Source organism: Orcinus orca, chromosome 1 (genome assembly GCF_937001465.1).
Source record: "Orcinus orca chromosome 1, mOrcOrc1.1, whole genome shotgun sequence".
NCBI lineage: Eukaryota > Metazoa > Chordata > Mammalia > Artiodactyla > Delphinidae > Orcinus > Orcinus orca.
Window position 1 is genome coordinate 63,469,201 of NC_064559.1, and position 20,735 is coordinate 63,489,935.

General features: G+C 47.0%; 2 protein-coding genes across 7 annotated transcripts in view; one reads left to right on the forward strand and one right to left on the reverse strand.

Moving 5' to 3' along the window:
- MAEL (maelstrom spermatogenic transposon silencer) overlaps positions 1-14,819 on the reverse strand; it is a 157,918-nt gene extending 143,099 nt beyond the window's left edge. Inside the window, exon 1 of one of the 2 annotated variants that reach the window (XM_049715909.1) lies at positions 14,675-14,819. The gene's annotated coding sequence lies outside the window, so the exon portion shown is untranslated. The remainder of the gene's footprint in view (positions 1-14,674) is intronic. The other variant, XM_033427989.2, reaches the window with a different exon arrangement.
- ILDR2 (immunoglobulin like domain containing receptor 2) overlaps positions 1-19,963 on the forward strand; it is a 59,606-nt gene extending 39,643 nt beyond the window's left edge. For 3 of the 5 annotated variants that reach the window (XM_049715719.1, XM_049715721.1, XM_049715722.1), the window contains 4 exons: positions 8,898-9,011; positions 13,360-13,576; positions 14,706-15,378; positions 16,634-19,963. In XM_049715719.1, coding sequence (XP_049571676.1) covers positions 8,898-9,011; positions 13,360-13,576; positions 14,706-15,378; positions 16,634-16,669 — 1,040 coding nt within the window. In that variant the 3' untranslated portion in view covers positions 16,670-19,963. Of the gene's footprint in view, positions 1-607; positions 785-8,897; positions 9,012-13,359; positions 13,577-14,705; positions 15,379-16,633 lie in introns of all 5 variants that reach the window. The other 2 variants (XM_004269704.3, XM_049715717.1) reach the window with 1 other exon arrangement.
- Positions 19,964-20,735: the final 772 nt, after the last annotated feature.

The following is a 20,735-nucleotide window of genomic DNA, read 5'->3' on the forward strand; positions in this document are numbered from 1 at the left end:
ATTTTACCTCCCTGGCCAAGCCCATATAGGCAGTAAGTTTGGCACCCTGCCATAAACATCTTGAAGGAGAGAGACACAATGTGTATCTTTCATATCCTTAGGAACACAGCAGTTTCCACGCAAGAAGTCAGATTGTCTGCTCTGCTTTTGAGCTCACAGAGCGGGGCCGTGTGTCAGCACATAGCTGGCTTTGCCTCTCTAGAAGAGGTTGGGAGCCTCCTGGAAGCAGCTCTGGGCAACCCAGTGCTAGGCCTCCTCCAGAGGGGCTGAGGCAGCCTACAGCAACATGGTTAAGAGTGGGCTGCTGCTGTCACAGGGGAGGCTGCTGTGACAGCTCCCAGCACTGCTTAATTACTCAGTTGCCAGGTACTACTAAACACTGTAATTCCTTATGTCATCGCTGGAGGAGTCCAAGAGAGTGGGGGAGAGGGGTTCCGATGAATCAATTCAGGACTAGTAGAACACACACACACACTCACACACACACGCACACACGCCCGCGCATACATCCAGGAGCTCCCTTAAGCACACCCTCAGGAATTTTTGGTGTGAGGGTTGTGGAGGGTGGGATGATGTAATCTCTCTTGCTCTTCATCTCCCTCCACAGTGTATGAAGCAGGGAAAGCAGCAAAGGCCGGGTACCCTCCCTCTGTCTCCGGTGTCCCCGGCCCTTACTCCATCCCCTCTGTCCCCTTGGGAGGAGCCCCCGCATCTGGCGTGCTGATGGACAAGCCGCATCCACCTCCCCTGGCACCAAGTGACTCCACTGGAGGAAGCCACAGTGGTAAATCTAGTTCCCGACTGCCCTGCCCCATGCTCCTGTCTGGCTTCCACTCTGGTTCCTTGCTGCTGAGAACCATCTGTTCAGTGACGCTTCTTTGGACAATGATTATCTCCATTCTGGAAACGGGAGCCTGCCAGCTTTGTCAGATATCTCCTGGAATGCGTGCCAGGCTTTCCAAGGGCTGCAGGACATAGCTGCCCCTTGCTTTCTTCCCAGGCTCCTCAATAACTAAAATTATAAGAAAAAGAGGCAAGGTGTACCCCTTGCATGTTGATCATTCAATTAATAAATAGTTATCTCTTCCCTACCTAGTGCTCAGGACTCTACCAGGTACTGTGAGGAACACTCAGACGTGTAGGACAAGGTTTGTCTAACAAGCAGTGTGGCCCAGCCAGGGAAAGAAAATGGACTTTTAGTGGGACAGTTAGATGCTAAAGCGTATGGTACTGGCAGTTCAAAGGAGAAAGAGCTGGGATGGTTACAAAGTCTTCAGGGAAGAGGGGAGATTAGAGATGGGCCTAGAGGAATGAGAAGGATTAGGAAAGCAGAGACACACAGGCCAGCATGGCGGAAGCCCGTAGCTAAAAGGACACAGTGTGTGTATTTGACAGTGTCTAGCTTGTCTGTCTGACTGCAAGACAGTGGAAGAATATGGTGGAGCCAGATTAGGGAGGGCCTTGAAACCCCTCCCAGAAGAGCTGGGGCTTGGTGCCATAGCAAATGAGATCCACTGCAGGCAGGTTCCTGAGTGGAGAGGTGACATGTTGACAAAGCACGTGGTAAGTAGGAGCGAGTAGAATCAGAGACCTTGAGCTGAGGTGTGATTGAAGTGGGACATGTGAGTGTCTGGATTATGATGGAGACAATGGGCGTTGAAATGAGTGGACGAATCTGAGAGATGCTTTGAAAGAGCAAGCAGTTAGATGTTCGGAGGCTTCAAAATGAGCCCAGTTGTCTAGTGGTGCCTATCCTAGACAGAAATGAGGTAACTGGTAAGGAGAGTGTATTTGGATGAAGATTAGCCCCATGGATGGCATGATGAATTCGAGGTTATAGGCAGGGGTAGAGGAGTACAGAGACATTAAAATGTAGCCTTCCTGGAGGCATCTGAACAGGACTACAGAGTAGTAAAGGTTAGAACTGTGTATGTAGTATGTTTAGGAGGTGATTTTTAAATCCCTAGGTGTGAATGAGCCACTCAGGTTGATGAAACAGACATTTCTCCCCTGGAGGTATCTGGACAGCCTTCAGTGGGGAGCAGGGAAGAATGTCTAGTCCATTTAATGAACTGTCAATGCTCCACCCTGGAAGGAGTGGATATCCTCAGTGAGTAATTGGTATTTGTGTTTTTTCTCTCTCAGGAACTATTAGCAGGATTCTGATGTCTGAGACTGGGAATGAGTCACAGACTGAGAAGTAAAAGTTAATGATCAAGGACACACAGGGTATTAGAGAGATAAATACAATACAGTCCATTTCCCTAAAGGATGGAGTGGGCAAAAGAGGCATTAATAGGACTTGTCTTATGCTCTGTTTGCAGCTTGCCTTTCCCCCCCCCAATCTTCTGTCTCCTTCCTTCCCATCAGAACCCTTTCCCTCTTACTTTTTATTGAATGGATTCTCATAATAAAATGACTCTTATTCATAGAATGGCAAATACTTCTTCTCTCCTGTCTTCAGCCTGTTTCCAGTTCCTGCTTTTGCATATGCAGTTCAGGCATTTGGGCTCCATCCTGCGATACTAAGCAACTGCAATTAGAAGTGGCTTAAAAAATAGAAAAAAAAATTATTTCACATAGCAGGAAATTCCAAGGTAAGGTGGTTCTGGGCTTGGTTAATGGAACAGTTCAGGTGGCATCACTGTAGGACCTAGTTCTTTCCGTCTTCTGTTCTGGCATCCCGAGTGCATCCTCTGTCCTCCCGGGCTGGCTCCCCTCCAGATTCCATAATGACTGCCAGCGTCCCAGATGCTAAATGCATTCAGAGACGGAAAAGTTATGCTCCTTCCTTGTGCTCCTTTTCTCAAGAGTGAGGAAAACTTTTCCAGAAGCCTCTTCCCCTTCCAGCAGACTTCTCCATGTCATTTTATTGGCAAGAATTGTGTCCTGTCTCCATTCCTAAACCAGATTGGCTTGGACCAACCAAGACTCATCTCTTAGGCCACGACACCTATTCACCTTGGAAATGAACAAAGTCAGGATTCTGTCAGCAGGGGAAAAGGGGAGAATGCACAACCAGCGCTGGCCAAGCTAGTCTGGCTCATGTTATCATTTTCTGGCTCGTTGAGTCAGGAGTGAGTTCTTCATGATCCTCACTGGGCACATTTCTGTACTCATGGTACCGTGGCCAGAATTACTGATGGCATTTGGCTATTTCTCCTTTAAGAAAAGTGGCTTAAGCCACTGTTCCATGTAGATTGTCCTTTAAAGAATGTCACAAGTGTTAAGAGATGCTGATTTATAAAGATGTAAATTTAGCCTATTTTTTATTTTTATGCTACTTCAATTTTAGGGTAATCATCTAGCAACAGTAATTTTTCAGATTACATTTGTACACAATACTCTTTTGAACACTCCGTGTAGTTGAAAAGACATCTTTGATGAGCTACCTATAGTATAGCCAGTTAGTTACCGAATGGGCAAGAGGTAAGAGGCACCCTGATTCCTTCTCCCATTCTTCATAGCGGCTACCTGCTATGTGTGCTTGTTACCTGTGTTACAAAAAAAGATGACTGTCTCCTCCTGTCCTGCTCTGGGGCCATCCCCTTCAGCTTTGTCAAGGTTCTCTCTTTGCTGAATCTCCATACCCCACCCCATTCCCACCTCACGTCTTTAGCCTTTCCTTCCTATCAGCGTTCAGAACACACTCGGATCTCTCCCGTTAAAATACAACAATTTGCAAAAACCCTATAGTCCTCTGATGCTACTTCCCTATCCACGTTATCCTCTTCACAGCCAAGCTCCTTGATAGAGTTTTGAATCTTTAATGTCTCCATTTCCTCTCCTCAACTAACTCCTGTCTTGCTATTGCTTTCACCACTCCAAAGACCAGCGCTTGCCAAGGTCGCCTTATTGCTAACTCGAATGGATGCTTCTCAAAGCTTGCCCCCTTGACTTCTCAAAAGTTCTTGCCACCCCTGACAACGCACTCATATTTCTTTGCCCTCCTCAACACTGTACTTTGGAGTTTTTCCTACCGTTTTCACTATATGCTGGCTGTTCTTTCTCTGCACATCCCCCAGATGTTGGTGCTCCTGTTTGTGCAAGGTCCTCTCTCTGGGGAATCGTATCTAGTCCATGGCGTCAGTCATCATCTATATGCTGATGACTGCCAGTCTTTATCTCCATCCTCTCTCCTGTTCCTCAGTCCCATATATCCACCTGCCTTCTGAACATACCCACCTTAATGTACTACAGGCATTTCCAGCTCAACATCTATCTAGGAAATGGAATTAATCTGCTGTTTCTCAACCTCAAACCAACTCCTACATTTCTTATTTTCGGTGGATGGCACCGTTATCTACTTAGTAGCCCAAACCAGAAGCAGGGGCTTGATCCTTATCTCTTCCTCTCCCTCACTTCTCTCATCCAACTGGTCACCAAGTCCTTCAGATTGGACCTCAAAATAACCTTGAATTGGTCCACCTCTACTCAACTATCCTAGTCATTGCCACCATCATCTCCCACCTTGATTAATGCAATTATCTTTTCCCTTGCTTGAATCCATTTTATTTTCACATCTACCTGGTCTTCACTCATCCTTCTTGCAAAAGAATTGAATAGGCAAGTAGGGTTCTGAAATGTCATTTTTCAAACTAATAAGGATGTGTGTCTATATATATGCCTACTGTATGTATACAGAGAATATGCAAATTTTAAGCATCACTTCTCCCACAACTGAGCTGCTGTCACCCTGGGGGTGGAATCTGGCAGCTGTTCCATTATCCATAAACAGCCTTCCTTAGCTTATTAAGATAGGACGGGAAGAACAAGGCTCTATCCATGGATATCTGCCTTACAGACTTCTTTTGCAAGTTTTACAAATCGGACTTGGCTTTAAAGGGGAAATTAGCTGAAAAATAGCTGAGCCTTAATTGGGTCAGAAGTATCAACTCAAATCTTTTAACAATAAGAAGTTTTGAAATTATAGCTTGGCATCAAAATGAATATCCCAATAGTCCCTCTCCAGTAAAAATCAAAGTTGGCAAGGCTAATAAATTAGAGGAGCTGAAGTATGAAAATCCACACCAACCAAAGGACTTGGACCAGACTGAACTTCAAAAGAGAAATAAATCACCCATCGACCCTAAACTGAAATAAGTCATTTTCAGGAAAAAAGTCATTTTCCAAAAAATGCTGGTCTTTGGCCAATAATGTAGTACATTTCTTATTAAAATATCACCACGCATCAGAGAGTTCTCTGATCTTCAGACAAATTACAGATAAAAATCGGCTTGACACCATTCTATTTGTTTTCAAATCAAGAAAAATTTAATGAATGCGTACAAATCTTCTCTCAAGGAGTTTATGGTCCAGCAGAGTGGTTTCTGGGGGCTTGTGAATGGAAATCAAATGAGTGACAAATAGAAAGGAGCCTATGATAAGACTGTTCTCTGATGCCAGCTCAGAGAAGGAAAAGTCTCATCTGCTCGGAGGATCAAGAAAGGTTTTCTGTGCTCCTGAGCATATACGTGACACAGAGCCAGGTTCTACCACGATGAGAGAATTAGTTATAGCGTGCCACCCATCGAATATACAGCTTTCAATTAAAAGAGGAAAACCAACGCCTCTTAAAGGGAGAAGTGCCTAGCTTTTTTAGCTACTGAAACCAAACGGATGATGCCTCTAAAGTCTAAACATCAGTACTCTGCCTCTGTCCTTTTTGACAAAGTAGAGGGATTAAGATTTCTGAACTCATGAGCTGGTGTGACTTAGCATTCAAAGCTGAAAGTATCTAGTACAGTGGTGTCTCTTTACAATGCCAGTACTGAAAGGCGAAGCTGCCATTGTCATTTGAGGCTGTGAATAGCTACTGTAACTTTGCAGGGGCATGATAACGTATGCATACATGATCAAATCTGTCTCGTAATGAGGAGTGCAATTTGTTATAATGACACAGAAAGCAATCTAAGCGCCGGTCCAAGTTGCAGTTAAGGGAGCAGTTTCCAGCTGTTGCTCAGGATGGCAGCCATCTCTCATTGCCAGGGGACAGTTGGTACACTGTTTCCTATAGCAATACTCTTCCCCCCTTTATTACTGAATGTTTGCCATACAGTGCTTCACATATTAAGAACACCTAGATAAAGCCACAGCTGCAGGTAGAGTAGACCCTTCCCTAATGCCTATAAACATGCTCATTTTCTTTACTAAAAAATAATCATCAATAAAACAACAAAACTTACCTAAACCTTGCTGCTCCCTCAAGCTACCATTCAAGCCTTCCCCTTCCTGGTGAAAATTCTCCAACAAACCCATCACATGGCCTTTTCTGCCTTACTTGTAATTCTTTGTAATATAGTTTTTATTCCTGATTTTCATTCATTCATACAAACACATGTGTTTTGAGTGTCTGCAATGTGTCAGGTTCTATGCTAGGTGCTCAGGATGCAGAGATAAACAGAGAGAATTTGTCCTTGACCTCAGGAAGTTTACCATCTAGACAGGGAAACTACTGAAAATACTGTTTCTAAAGAAAGCATTAACCCTACCCCCAGCCCCAGGCTGGCACCAAGTCAGCTCAAGCAAACATTTAAGTGCATACTGTGTATAGAGCACCATCCTGGGCTTTACGCTGAGCTAGAAGGATAAGCAGTCTTTTCCCTCAAGAATCTTTGGGAAGATTAGACATTTATACAAATCATTTGAAACCAATGAGAATATATTAAGGGCAATGATGAAAGTTCAAAGTAAATGATTTGTAAGTTAGGAGTGGGATAGAGAGAGAAGGGAGAGAACTTTTCTAGCTAGAGAAAAAGAAAGCCTTTTGGATGAGGTGTCATCTGAGCTGCCCCTAATAATTACAGAGAACTCAAAGCGCGCCACTGATTTGGTCTTTGTTGTCTCCTTTCTTTTTTCTTTTTCTTTTTGGTTTATATATTTGTCTTTCCCCTATGAGATTATTTAAAAGGTGAAAAGTATTAGCTGTATCTTACAGACATGAAAACTGAGTCCTGGATAGGTCACCACTTATTTGAGGTCCCTCAGTAAATCCAGCGGCATGCCTACAAGATGCCCAGTTCCCCATTTCCCAGCCCTGTGTTTCATCCATCAGACATAACTGCCTCAGAACAGACATAGCAGTTCCGTGGATAACTGCATTTTAAGTGAACTGTCTGTACTATGTAAACACCTCTGCAGAGATGGAAGAATGTGTAGCTTGATAAATAAAATCATTTCTGCTAATAATTGCTTCTGCATACGGATCATGGATCTAACCTCCGGGAGAAGGTGTACTAAAAAGCGTGTGCTGAGATTCATTAATTTTTTTTTTAAGTTATTCCACAATTGGAGCTGAATGTGGACTGCCCATCCTGTTCTCATATAGAAAACCAGTGCACCTGCAAATGGATGTGTGGGCGTCTTCCCAGTCTTCAATGCCAGGGCTGTGATTAGAGTCTGTGGAAGATATTTTAATCTTCCACGTACATGCTTGTGTGGGGGGCTCTGTCCACAGCCAGGGTAACATGACCAGAGTACAGAAAGCAGGATTTTCTCCAGAGGTGCATGCAGTCGTATGGTTTCTTTATGGTATTTGCCCGACTCTGGGAACAGAGAATATTGGAGGTGGGTCATTTACTTCCATCCCACTGTACAGTCCTGATGGGCTGTAAGGTAGGACCGTGCCTCAGATGACACTGCCTATGGCACACCTAAGAGCATTTTCTACTCTGGGCTCTTCCTTTTTGTCTTCCTCTCCTATCTCTCCATACTGTCTCTGCTCCTAGACTCCAGAGAGGCAAGATGCCCAGTATGGTTGGGCTTCAGTCAGACTACATGGTTCCGGTCCCAGAACTACCACTTATTCCTGAGCAAGTTATAAAACCTCTCTGAACCAAAGTGTCCTCAACCATGAAATGTGGCTACTAACAGTTAACTTCCTTATGTAGTTGTGAGGAATCAATGTCCACGTAGAGCATTTAGCACAGTACCTAGCACATTTCAGTGCCCAATAAGTGTTGTCTATGACCCTTATTGTTCTGTCCCCATCCCATTCCTTTCACTCTTTCTTGTTTTCTCTTTCTCTTATCTGTGAAGATTGGACCTGCCCGTGTCTGATCACCCTTGGGGCTGGTATTGGACTCGACTGATAAGTGACATGGGGCTTCAACAGCCTTTGCCCCTGACAATAGGAGTGATGGGAATGTAGGAGATGGTATTATCTCTCATGCTTTGGTTTTGTTTTTTATTAAGCCCTGAAAATAACACCTGCCTGTAACCACATAGCAGCAGGTTGAATTAATCATGTCAAAAATATGGTAATCCCTTTCCTAAGAGGAAAATGCTAAAGAAATAATAATGGAACCATAATAGTAATCCATGTATTTTGCATTTTATTTTGTACTAATATGTATAAAGCCTACAATCTAATATTAGCTCTTATGCATCACCTAGTTATGGAATTTTTGCACAATCTCCCAAGCAACTAGAGGCTTTTAGGCCACCTGTGTCAAGGTCCCTGACGTTTGGGTATCTGTTTTAAAGCTACATGTGCTTCCACCAGGTGAAGGTATGAACCTCAGACTGTAGAGTGATCTGCGGCCCTAGTCTAGAGAGTGGTCTTTTTGTAGTGTGAGTGTACTCCCCCAAACTTTGAGAAGATGAGCTTTAAGTAGAGCTATAAGAGGTCAGGAGGTAGGAAGCAGAGGTTAACAAATGACTAAAAATATACTGTAATAGAATTTTGTTGTTGACCTGCCGATCCTCCATTCTAATGAAACCATCTGATAAAGGGGATCTGGAGTATGCTTCCATATATACAACTACAGGTTACGATTTCTGGGTGATTTCAAAAAGAGTTGTTATTAGTGGGACCCATGTTTTCTACTTGGTAAAATAAATGGAAGCTGCCTTCTCCTGATTTTTTTCACCTCACCTTCTTGTCTGTTTCTCAACAGTTCGCAAAGGTTACCGGATCCAAGCTGACAAAGAGAGAGACTCCATGAAGGTCCTATACTATGTCGAGAAGGAGCTGGCTCAGTTTGATCCAGCCAGAAGGATGAGAGGCAGATGTGAGCATCTGTTAGTTTTACGTGATCTGTGCATCGCGCTAAAGGGGATTTGGGGGTGACCATACGTGGGCAGGCCTGAGCTTTCAGGGTCCGAACTAGTAGGGGTGCTGGTGATACCACCCTAAAGAAAGTAGCTTTGAGTACATAGAGGAAAGAAAAAAGGGATTCTGGTATGAAAAATAGAGCAATCACAGGGAACTATATTCAGTATCCTGTAATAAACCATAATAGAATTTTAAAAAAAAAGAAGAGCAATCATATACCATCTTGGTTCCTGTTGTGTCTCTCCATGGGGCAGTCAGTACTGCTGGGGCCGTGCAATCCTGGGGTTGGAAATATTTTATTAAAACAGCCTTTCCCTACTACTCCCTTTAAAATATATTCAAAATAATGACCTAGGATGTGGAAGCTTGAGTATCAGTTTTTTCCAACATGAAAGGCCCTAGCATTGAACGACAGTCCAGCTGCCCGACTTGCCGTTATCAGTGAAAGTGAAAGAGCAAGTCTGCCAAAGAAATGAAGTTAAGTCAGAAAGAGAAAGACAAATACTGTATGCTAACACATACATATGGAATTTAAGAAAAAAAAATGTCATGAAGAACCTAGGGGTAAGACAGGAATAAAGACACAGACCTACTAGAGAATGGACTTGAGGATATGGAGAGGGGGAAGGGTAAGCTGTGACAAAGCGAGAGAGAGACATGGACATAGATACACTACCAAACGTAAGGTAGATAGCTAGTGGGAAGCAGCCGCATAGCACAGGGAGATCAGCTCGGTGCTTTGTGACCACCTAGAGGGGTGGGATAGGGAGGGTGGGAGGGAGGGAGACACGAGAGGGAAGAGATATGGGGACATAAGTATATGTATAGCTGATTCACTTTGTTATAAAGCAGAAACTAACACACCATTGTAAAGCAATTATACTCCAATAAAGATGAAAAAAAAAAAAAGAAAGAAAGAAATCTCGTAAAAAAAGAGGCCTACATTCCTTTGAGATGCCCAGCAGCAGAGGCTGAGGGGCCAGCAAAGAGGCTGCCCCTCTTGTCCAAAGAACGTTTTAATTACTGAGTCTGTAGGTGTCAGGGCCCCAACCCTTAACTCACCCACAGCCCTGGGAGACTTTGCAGCTGACACAGCTGATTCTTGATTTGGATTCCAAATTACCATCTGTCATGAGAGGCATCACAGGGCAGGTCTGACACGGACAGGCTAATGATCAGAGGGTGCTGGCAGGCCTGGGAGTGAGGTCACTACGTTTCTCTCTTTGAACCCTCCTCGCCTTGGAATCCACGAGAGACTTGATGGCATTGTTGGGGAAACAGTCCCAGACTAGAGGAGCTTTATTCAGATTAAAGACAACATATTCCTCCCAGTTTGCAATTCTAATTTCATCCTGTCTGAGTTGCATCCATTGCTGCCTCCACCCACCACACTGGTTATAAAAAGACCATCTCCAGATTGGAATGTCAGGAATGCAGATGTCACTGCACTTTGACAAGCTAGTTGTAACAGTGTTGTCATGGATCTCTGTAAGGGGACAGAGACAGAGATAGTCAGAGATCAAGGAGAAAGGGCCCATGGAGGAAATCTGTGAATCTCACACACACAGAGAAAAAGTGAAAAACGGAGGTTGAAAATAAAGGGTGGATCCCAGTTTAGGTGATGTCTTCTGTCTGCCTGGATTAAAGTGGTCTCCAAGGGCTGGCTGGCCATAAGGCAATGACCAAGGAATCTTAGAGTCCAAGGGATGGCCTGGGTCGACAGATGAGGAAACAGAAGCCGAGAGGGTTGAAGTGATAGAATCAGGACTAGAACCCAGCTCTTCTGATTCCCGTCCTGTGTCCTTTTGTTAAACTAGAAACTTTGGAGCCAACTGTGGAACGTGCCATAGCTGCAGCGGCAGTTTCTAGTCAAAGACCACAGACTTCTAACTCATAGGACTTTAGGATGTTGGAGCTGGAAGAGACTGAGGCTGTTGAATCTACCTCCCTCATTTTACGGAAGAGGCAAGGGAGGCAGAGGGGGAAAGTAACCAGTGCCAGAGCTCAGTGTCGGGGCCAGAACTGGAGCCCAGCACTCCTGAACCTGCAGGTTGACGTTACCATAACTGCAGAGAGATGAAGTAGGAATCTAGTTCTCTTTAGTTTGAGAGGTTCTATTCCTGAAGAGCAAAGTAAACCCTGGGGTGGATCACGGACATAGGACACTCTTGAAGATCTCATCATAAAATGAGTCTCATAGTTTCAGGTGCGGCAAGGGAGTAATAGATTCTGTAAGAAATAGGAGTTTCAGGGTCAGGCCCATGAATTTCCCAGCCGGTGTGATCCTCATTCGCCTGCCCCTTGTAAATAGGGGGTTGCTCTTAGGATATTTCAGTCTGGAATCAGCAAACTACGGCTCCCAGGGCACATATGTTCCACCTCCTGTTTTTGCAAGTAAATTTTCTTGGAACACAGCCATGCCAATCCACTTCTGTATTACTTATGACTCCTTTCATGTTGCAATGGCAGAGTTGAATAGTTGTGACAGTATGGCTTGCAAAGCCTACAATATTTACTATCTGGCCCTTTACAGAAAAAGTTTGCCTATCCTGCTCTAGAGTTCCATTATTAGGTGTCTGTGAAGTGGGGTATGTTGATGTTCATGTTCACTGTGGCAGAAATTTTAGAGCAGCATACAGGCTGGACTGTCCATCATATGAATGGTGAAACAGAGCTAGCCCTGAGTATCTGGAGAAGTGAAAACTGTCCATTATTCCCTGAAGTTTAAGGAAAGGTCTGAATAAATAATGTCATTTTTCAAGAAGCACACTTGGTGCATTTTAAAGCTCTCTTCTGTATGGTTCCCGGGAGATTGGAGTTCGCTGGGATCATGAGAAAAGAAAGGTTCTAGATTTGATTAATCACTAGGATCTGAGTTGTTTTCCTTTAAAATAGGCACGGACTAGTCCATTCTCCTTACAGGGCAGAAAAGGCTTATAATTAGATTATAATTCAAAACCAGCTGATCACATGACCAAACTGAACGGCATTCCTGGTCAGCCTTGTGTCCTGGTAAAACAGGACAAGGAGGCTGTGTTTATGCTGTGGGGGGAGACCCTCCCTTCCCTTCATGGGTGGGAACCAGCAAAAATTCTCTGCTCCTCTAAGGACCATTGGGGATACAGGGAGGAGACGAGGTAGAGGGGAAACTGAGACACACATCTGTGCTTCCCACATCTGATCTCGGTTTACCTGTTGCTCAGCAGCCGGGCCCTACACCTTATAAATGTTGATTTTGATAACAGTTTGAAGTTCAAAGGATTTTTGGAAAACGAATGGATTCAGTTACATTACAAATAGATTCGCTAGATTTATTTTTTAAGTCATGTGAAATTCAACCCATTTCAAAGTTTCATAAATAAATAGTTTCTTTGTTCTTTTGTTTTCTTTCCAGACCGTGACTCTGGTCCTTATTCACAAGTGCTTTTGTGAAAAGCTACTTAGGCCACCCTAGGAAATGAGCAGGCTGTGACCATCCCCTCCCTCTTTACATTTTTGGGCTAGGACCAGAGTATAAGCGGAGGCCCAGAAGCCCTAAGTGCAGCCCAACCTTCCCCTTTTCTTCCCGCACCTCCAAACAGCTGTCCTGGCCACCCATGGCCCCATACTCTTTGGGGAGTGGAAGAGGTCTACTCAGGCCCTGGAAATGGACTTGGTATTGTTTGGGGAAGATAGTCCAGGTTCCTGGATGAACATCCAGAGGGGGGGTGGATGGCCACTAGGTGTGTACACCCCCTTGGCCCTGTGGACTCCTCGCTCTGTGGGGAGGGGCACAACTGCAGGAAGCTGGAATGGGGTGCGTCTAAAGCGGAGGTGTAGCACTGACTCTGAAGGCCCCACCTTGGGACTCAGCCAACAATAGGGAAGATCCTGTGGTCTGTGGCTTCTCTCTCGTTTTGCCCCTTTTGCCTCATGCCTGGGATCATCATGGCTCATCACTGAATTAAACAACAAGAAGAAAAATATTTGAGCAAGGATGCTGATGTACTAGGAGGAGACCAGCTGTAGAGAGCCCAAGTTCTGGGAAGCCTGCCTTAGGTGGAACAATAACAATTGTTTTCCTATTCCAAGAACAGAGCATGTAGGAAGCCTCCCTCTCTGTAGGCAAGTGGGCTTCCAGCTGGAGCCAGTTCCTGCTGAGCTAAGAATACAAATACCACTAGCTCAGGTCTACAACCCACCCTGGACAGGATTGAGGCCCTCGGGTGGGAGTTTCCCAAAGCCTCTAGTCTCAGCCGTTAACCGAGTTCCCATTCTGTTCTATGGGTAGGAAGCTCTGTCATGCCTGGTTTTTGTCCCTGCAGATAACAACACCATCTCGGAACTCAGCTCCCTGCATGAGGAAGACAGCAGTTTCCGCCAGTCTTACCATCAGATGCGAAGCAAACAGTTCCCTGTGTCTGGGGACTTGGAAAGCAATCCTGACTACTGGTCAGGTGTCATGCGAGGCAGCAGCGGGCCAAGCCGGGGGCCCTCGGCCATGGAGTATAACAAAGAGGATCTGGAGAGCTTCAGGCACAGGTGAAGGTGGCTGTGGCCGGGCAGCGCTGGTGCTGGGCGTGAGGGGGCAGGAGCTGGGAGGCAGGGTGCACGTGAGGCTGCTGTGATCCAGCAGCATCTCTGTCTGCCCTTCTAGGTTATTCTGCCACGTCTCTCTGTGGGCCATTGAACATCCCTTTCCCACATTTATTAAGCAAGGGAACACTTGGGACACCATGAGCAGAAGTAATCACTCAAGGCTCTTTGAAGAGGGTACTCTAGACCCCTTAATGAACCTTGTTAACATTTCTCTGCTCTTCTCACGTTTTATCTATAACCTCTAAAAAACCCCACCCATCACCTCCATCATTTTTGATCATTTGTTTTGTGAAAGGTGAAGTGCCAAACGTGTTATACTGTTGCATTTGAGTCTCCTAATTCTAAAAGGGAGGTACTATTAATGTCCCCATTTTAAGTTGGGGACACTGAAACTTACAAATGCTAAGGAACTTACCCTGGGTCACATGGCCAATGAATGTGGGGCGGCCAAGTTGTCTGTCCAGTTTTGTGTAGCCAGTGCCCACCGGACAGCACCTTCCCCACTCACCTAACCTGTATCTGGAGGGGCAGTAGATACTATTGCTTTTCTCTCAAAGTACCACCTGCAGGCTCCCTCTTGCCTGCCACCCCAAGAGGTAACTTGCCCTCGGCTCTGAGGAAGGAAAAGGCCTCTGTTTGTCACCAAATATTACAGGGACTCCGTGGGCCACTGCTGTGTGTACTGCAGGCCCACATCACCCACGCTGGCTTTGAGGGTGTGAGGAGTGAGTCAGGAGGCTGTCAACTAGAGGTCACATCGTAATGGCCAAAAGAAGGCCCAACGTGTGTTTCAGCACCGTGTAGATCACGAAGTATTTTTATCCACACAACCCCATCTTGATCCTTAACGCTAACACTCGAGATGGGCATGGCCGCCCTGAGCTTGTTGTTTGTTGATTCTGAGGCGTGAGAGATGCCCGAGGTGATTCATCCAGCCAGGAGCGGAGCCGTGGTTCGGACCTCGGTCTCCTGACAGAGGCCCCAGACACGACAGGGGCCCTTAGATCCCCGCTCAAGCTCCCTGCCTCGCGCACGGCTTACCTGGACTGACCAGCGCCTCCTCTGCCCGCAGCCAGCAGCGCTCCAAATCCGAGATGCTGTCGCGGAAGAACTTCGCCACCGGGGTACCGGCCGTCTCCATGGACGAGCTGGCGGCCTTCGCTGACTCCTACGGCCCGCGGTCCCGCAGGGCGGACGGCAACAACCACGAGGCCCGGGGCGGGAGCCGCTTCGAGCGCTCAGAGGCGCGGGCGCACGGGGGCTTCTACCAGGACGGCTCGCTGGAAGAGTACTACGGACAGCGGAGCCGCAGCCGGGAGCCCCTGACCGACGCGGACCACGGCTGGTCCTACAGCCCCCCGCGCCGGCGGCCGCCCGACGACGCACACCTGCCCCGCCTGGTGAGCCGCACGCCGGGCGCCGCGCCCAAGTACGACCACTCGTTCCGGGGCGCCGGGGTGGAGCGGCAGGCGCTGCCTGAGGGCGCCAGCCGCGGCGGCAGCCTCGAGACGCCATCCAAGCTGAGCGCGCAGCTCGGCCCGCGCAGCGCCTCCTACTACGCCTGGTCGCCGCCGTCCACCTACAAGGAGGGAACGCCGCAGGGCGAAGAGGAGGACGCGCCCGACGACGCGCTGCCTCCCTACAGCGAGCGCGAGCTCAGCCGGGGCCCGTCCTACCGCGGCCGTGACCTGCCCTACCACAGCAACTCGGAGAAGAGGAGGAAGAAGGAACCCGCCAAGAAGACGGTGAGGCCCAGGCAGCCTCCACGGGGTCTGGGCGGGGAGCCAGCGTGCACTATCGCTGTCCAGGAGCCGCGGGGCTGGGGAGGAGGGAGAGCTGAGAAGGAGGGCCCTGCCCCAGACGCCGAGTGGGGCCCAGGTGGAGGGAGCGGGGCCTCCTGCTTGGGGAACGCAGGTGTCAGGCTGGTTTGTCCCCCGCTTCCCTTTATCCAGGACCAGGTGAAGTAAGTGAGTGTTGGCCCCTGGAGCATTGAAAAAAGGCAGAAGTAGCAGGTGCGTAGGTGTAGAGTATTCGAGAGCATTAATGATGAGCTTTAAGAAGCATTTAACATCAGGGTTTCGAGGGGTCATTACTACCACAGGCCTTTAGGTGGGCTTCTGAGGTCTGCGTGCAGACGATCTATGCTCTATGCATGCTTATATGTGCCTTCCTCTCCATCCCTTATCCCTTTTAGGGTGAGGGTTTGTAACTTGCATCAAATGCCCCAAAGAGTCCACATTCCCGAGGTTAGTAGCCATCCGTGTTCATGAAGGACAGCTCACTTTTTTTCCTTTGATGTTTTATTGAGTGTAAACTGTCCTATGCCCAGTAGATGTGAAGGAAGTCTTTCAGTCCCTGCCCAGCTAATTGTCTCTTCTGTAAGTGGCCTTATTTAGACTTTGTTTTCTTTCTAAACGCCAAGAGCAGCTCGTTCCATCCCTCAGCCCCCAAATGTGACCTCAGAGGTTGTTGGGGGACAATCACAGATGTGGGTTCCCAAGGTGCCTTTGTACTCCAGAGGCCACTCTCCAAGCCTGGATGCTTCTGCCCCCTCCTCAGTTACCCTGCCTCTCCCGCCATTTTGTTTTTCATGATTCCAAGCTGCACATTTTCTTTAGTGTGTAGTATGGGGAGAGAACATGAACAGAAGAAGGTTCTGGCATGATTATTAACCCCTCCAAAGTACTGTGAGTAGGGAAGGAACTTTCAGGTGATATCAGGTTTATGGTACACCATCTGCACTACCTGTTGTGGAACAGTAAACATTGCAGTTATCCTTAAAGGGGTGAGAAGTTACTCTGTGGCCGTGGGACTAAGTTTCATGAGATGTATGTTGGCTTCAGCACCAGTTAAGGCTTAGGGACAGTAGTCACAAGCCTAATGAAATGCCCTAAAAGTCAGGGTGTGCCAGGCTCTGAACAGGTGTGGACTCTGCCCAGGGAACCATCTGTTGTGTTGGGTTGGGTTTCTTTAATCAGGTTCTTCCTGCTCTTCCCCCAGAGTGACTTTCCAACCAGGATGTCCCTTGTGGTCTGATGTTTGTTTTCAAGACGACTCTCTGGATGACTAGAAATCAGAAGCAGAATACGGGAACAAGACACAAATCCAAGAAGCAGCAGGCCCGGGACCTTCTCTGGCCACCACCTTGGAAGATTTGCTGATCTTTGCTTTAGCAAGGGATGGGGGGCAGCCTTTCAGGGAGGCTGATTGCAAACCTCAGTGCCCATCTAACTAGTCTGAGAAACTTATCAAGAAAACAGCTACGTGTGAGCACATTCCCACACATGGAGTTTCTCACCCACAGAGTTCATCCTGCCCAGTCTCCTTCCTTAGCCAAACCAGGATTCCTTTTCCAATTCTAAAAGGGAGTTAGCTCTGGACTGCTAACTTCCAGATAATGCCTATGCCTACAGTCTTCTTTTCTATACCTCCTGTGCTGTGCTTAGAGACAGAATTGATTACTACTATTAGAAGGAATTCACTGACAGCAGAAGATAGCTTCAGACAAAATATACCTTTTAGCCCCATTACCTCCCAGTCACTAGTCAATGACTGTTGTTACACTGAAATCAGGCCCGTGGTGAGCTCAGTGACAGTGACCTGTGGGACAATCACAGAAATGGCTTCAGTGTACTGTTCGAATGACAGTTCTTGAGTGGCTGGAACAAAGCAAGAGCTGTCGAAGTGGTATTTCTTCTTCCATCCTGAGAACATAAACTGCGTTTTCTCTTTTGGCACAGCAACGTCTGAGTCTTGGACATCAAGGGCTCTGCCTGTCCTCCCCTCTCCTGGACTCTCCACAGGTTTTGGTGCCACACACAGAGCCCTGCCTCCCTCTGCACTCTGATTAGGTTGTCATCAGGTGCCTTTTGATAAATGATTAAAATATACACATGAGGGCTTCCCTGGTGGCACAGTGGTTGAGAGTCCGCCTGCTGATGCAGGGGACACGGGTTTGTGCCCCTGTCTGGGAAGATCCCACATGCTGTGGAGCGGCTGGGCCCGTGAGCCGTGGCCGCTGAGCCTGCGCGTCCGGAGCCTGTGCTCCACAACGGAAGGGGCCACAACAGTGAGAGGCCTGCGTACCACCAAAAAAATAATAAAAAATAAAAAAATAAAGTATACACATAGAAGAGGGAGAAAAAGAGGAGAAGATAGTAATGCAAAATAGAGAAGAATGAGAAGGAATCTAAGCAGAAAAGAATATATTGTCTCATTATAATTTGAATATGGGCCATTTCCCCCACAGACTCCCCTGGATCTTCTGTGTGTTTTATACTTTGTTTACCATGAGTTGTTCCTGCCATCCCAGCTTCGTCATTCCAGGACACCTGAGTGTGGGACAGGCATCCCTGGGCCTCACCAGGCTGCCACTCTAGATGCTCTTGGGAGATGAGAGAGATTATCCTTCCTTTCTCAGGAAGGAACACTTCCTACTCCCACCCTTGCCTAAATGATAGATTTTGCCTAAATCCCAAAGCTAGATCTCTCTGGATTTTGTAATTTGTACAGATTGTGAAAAATGGCCACTCTTCCCTTCTCATCAAGAGGTGCAGTCTGTTTCTCAACCCCTTGAATCTGGGACTGTCCATGTGATTTGATTTGGCCAGTGGCCCAATAACAGATGTGACACAAGCAGAGACTTGACAAGTTCTTGTGCATGGGGCTTGTCCTCTCTTGCTGCTCTTGGGAAACTTGCAGCCACCACCAGGTGAATGAGCCTGGGCTAGCGTGCCACATGATGAGAGAGAGGGGCCCAGTTACCCCCATCACCCTAACTGGCAGCCTATCAACTCTCAACTGATTGCAAACACATGAGGAAGCCCAGCCGCGACCAACAGAAGAACTGCCTACCTGAGCCCAGCCCACATTGCTGATTCCTACTCAAGGCATGAGAAGTTGGTGCACTCTTTAAATGTTCATTTCTCTTCAAGGAAAACCTGGCTTTTTCTTCTTGTCTGAATGTTCAGCCCTAAAACCCTGACTCCATCTAACCTTAGGTATCTCTCAGTCTCCACTTTCTTTGACAGACCTTCGTCAAAGCTCTTCATCCCACACTTTTATGGTGGGATACATGCTTGGGTCAAATCACTGGAGGACGATGATGCTTGGCGCTATCCCTCTGCTCCCGGCAGCGGTCCATCCTCTATCTATGGCTCCATGGACAACCTCTGAAAAAGGCTTCTTCTTCAGCATCTCCTCGGTCTCTCCAGAACTGTCTGACTGGAGCTAGGCCCTTTTCTCAGAGTACCATTCCTCTGGTGTCCATTTAATTCATGGCATTTCCAAACCAGTCCTATGTGTGCAAGGAAATAAAGAAGTGGCTAGGTGAGGGTCAGAAGGATGAGTTGTTACCATTGCCTGGGGGAGAACTGGCCCTGCCAAAGGACTTCACAGTGGCCTTGGCCTGTGTGAGCGGAACCAGAACAGTTCAGCCCAGTGCTGGCACTTCCAAGGGCTGGAAGACACAAGCCATAACCCTGGTGCTGAGTTTTAGACTTGCTGGTGTCCCTGGCCTCTGAAAGCTTTAGGTCTAGTCTGTCTTTTTGGGCCCCGATTCCGATGGAAAAGATGATTAAAACATCGTTTCTTAGTCACCAGCTTTGGATTTCAACTTGCTCAGGCAATTTTAGAGAATCTTGGGTAGCTGCGGTAGCTACTATCTCATTATACTGAGCACTGTGTCAGGCTATTCACCACCAAAGAGCCCCATAGCACCAGCCGCAGAGACCAAAAATACTGCTTTTATTAGTCAGGGGCATGTATGATTTTGGTGAACGTTGAAGGGAGCCATGGGAAAGAATTATTAAAATTGGAAACCCGCAGTCCCCAAACAACAGAACTACAGACAGACAATAAAAAATACAAAGATGATAACAGGTTACTGAAATAACCTGGGGAGATGGGACCAGGTTATCCTCTGAAGGGCTGCATAAATCACTCGGACCTCCAGGCCTCCAGTCGAGAGAGAAAACAGTCATTTCTGGGTATGTGGCCAGGAGATAAGGTTGACTGGACAAGTAAAGGCAAACTGGCCATCCTCGGCACCCCAGCTTTTCTCAACACATCCTTCTGTTTATTCTCCCCTAAATAGTCTGTCCTGCATAGGAAGTGCTTATACATGTGAGCTTCCTTCCTAGGTGTTATTGGGGGTACAAGATAAGACTTGTGTAAGACTTGGTCTCCGTCCATGGGGACCCTGCCATTGAATAGGGGGAATAAGACATGCCCAAGAAAGAACTGGGAGATTTTATGCATATAATATGAAATATTGCTATGGATAAATTACAACAAACCCAGAGAATTAAAGGTTTTTAATTTAAATGGGTATATTTTGATATTTGTGTTGTGTGTGTTTGTCCATCCATACCATTTAAAGATATGCTCAGTGATCTGAAAAGCCAATATTAAAAAGTCTGAGCTGAAAGAGGTGAGTTAGGATGGGGAGGGTTGAAAAGCAGAGGCCCCAGTGGGAAGACACTTGAGAGTGTTTGCCTGTGAGTCACAGCCGAGTCAGGGACGTGTTGGATGAGGGGGCATGGATGCAGGTGGCAGGTAGATGAACTTCTCTAGGCCATGCAGAGACTTATGAGGAAGCTGGGGACATTTGTTGGACCTAGTGCTCATGGGGGAGCTCTCCAGGGGTTCAGTTCTGCAGCCATGAGTGTTGCTGTCCACCTCCACTAATGCAGAGAATGTCTTGCAGAGGTGATCGGCCTCGTCTCCATTCTCTGCACCTGGCACGGGACTGTGCAAACTGGGCATGAGAAGTGGCTGCCACTCTAGCCCACAGCTCTCCACGCTGAAAAGACCTAGCCACATCTGTAAATATTTCTAAGTAGTCTGAAAGACTTCCTATAGGTTATCTGATGAGACCTTAGGCAGCCTTGGAGAGAGGCTAAGGTCACAGATAGTGTTGTAACTCACCCCCTCTTTTCTTTATAGATGGAGAAATAAGCCATCGCTGCCATTAGTGAAGTCAAAACCCTAATTGGGTCTTTTCTGTTGGATCAGTGTTTCCCCAGATTGCCTAACCATAGGAATTACTTGATTGCTGTTGAAAATGTATTGTTGGGCCCTGCCTGGGAGATTGACGGGGTGG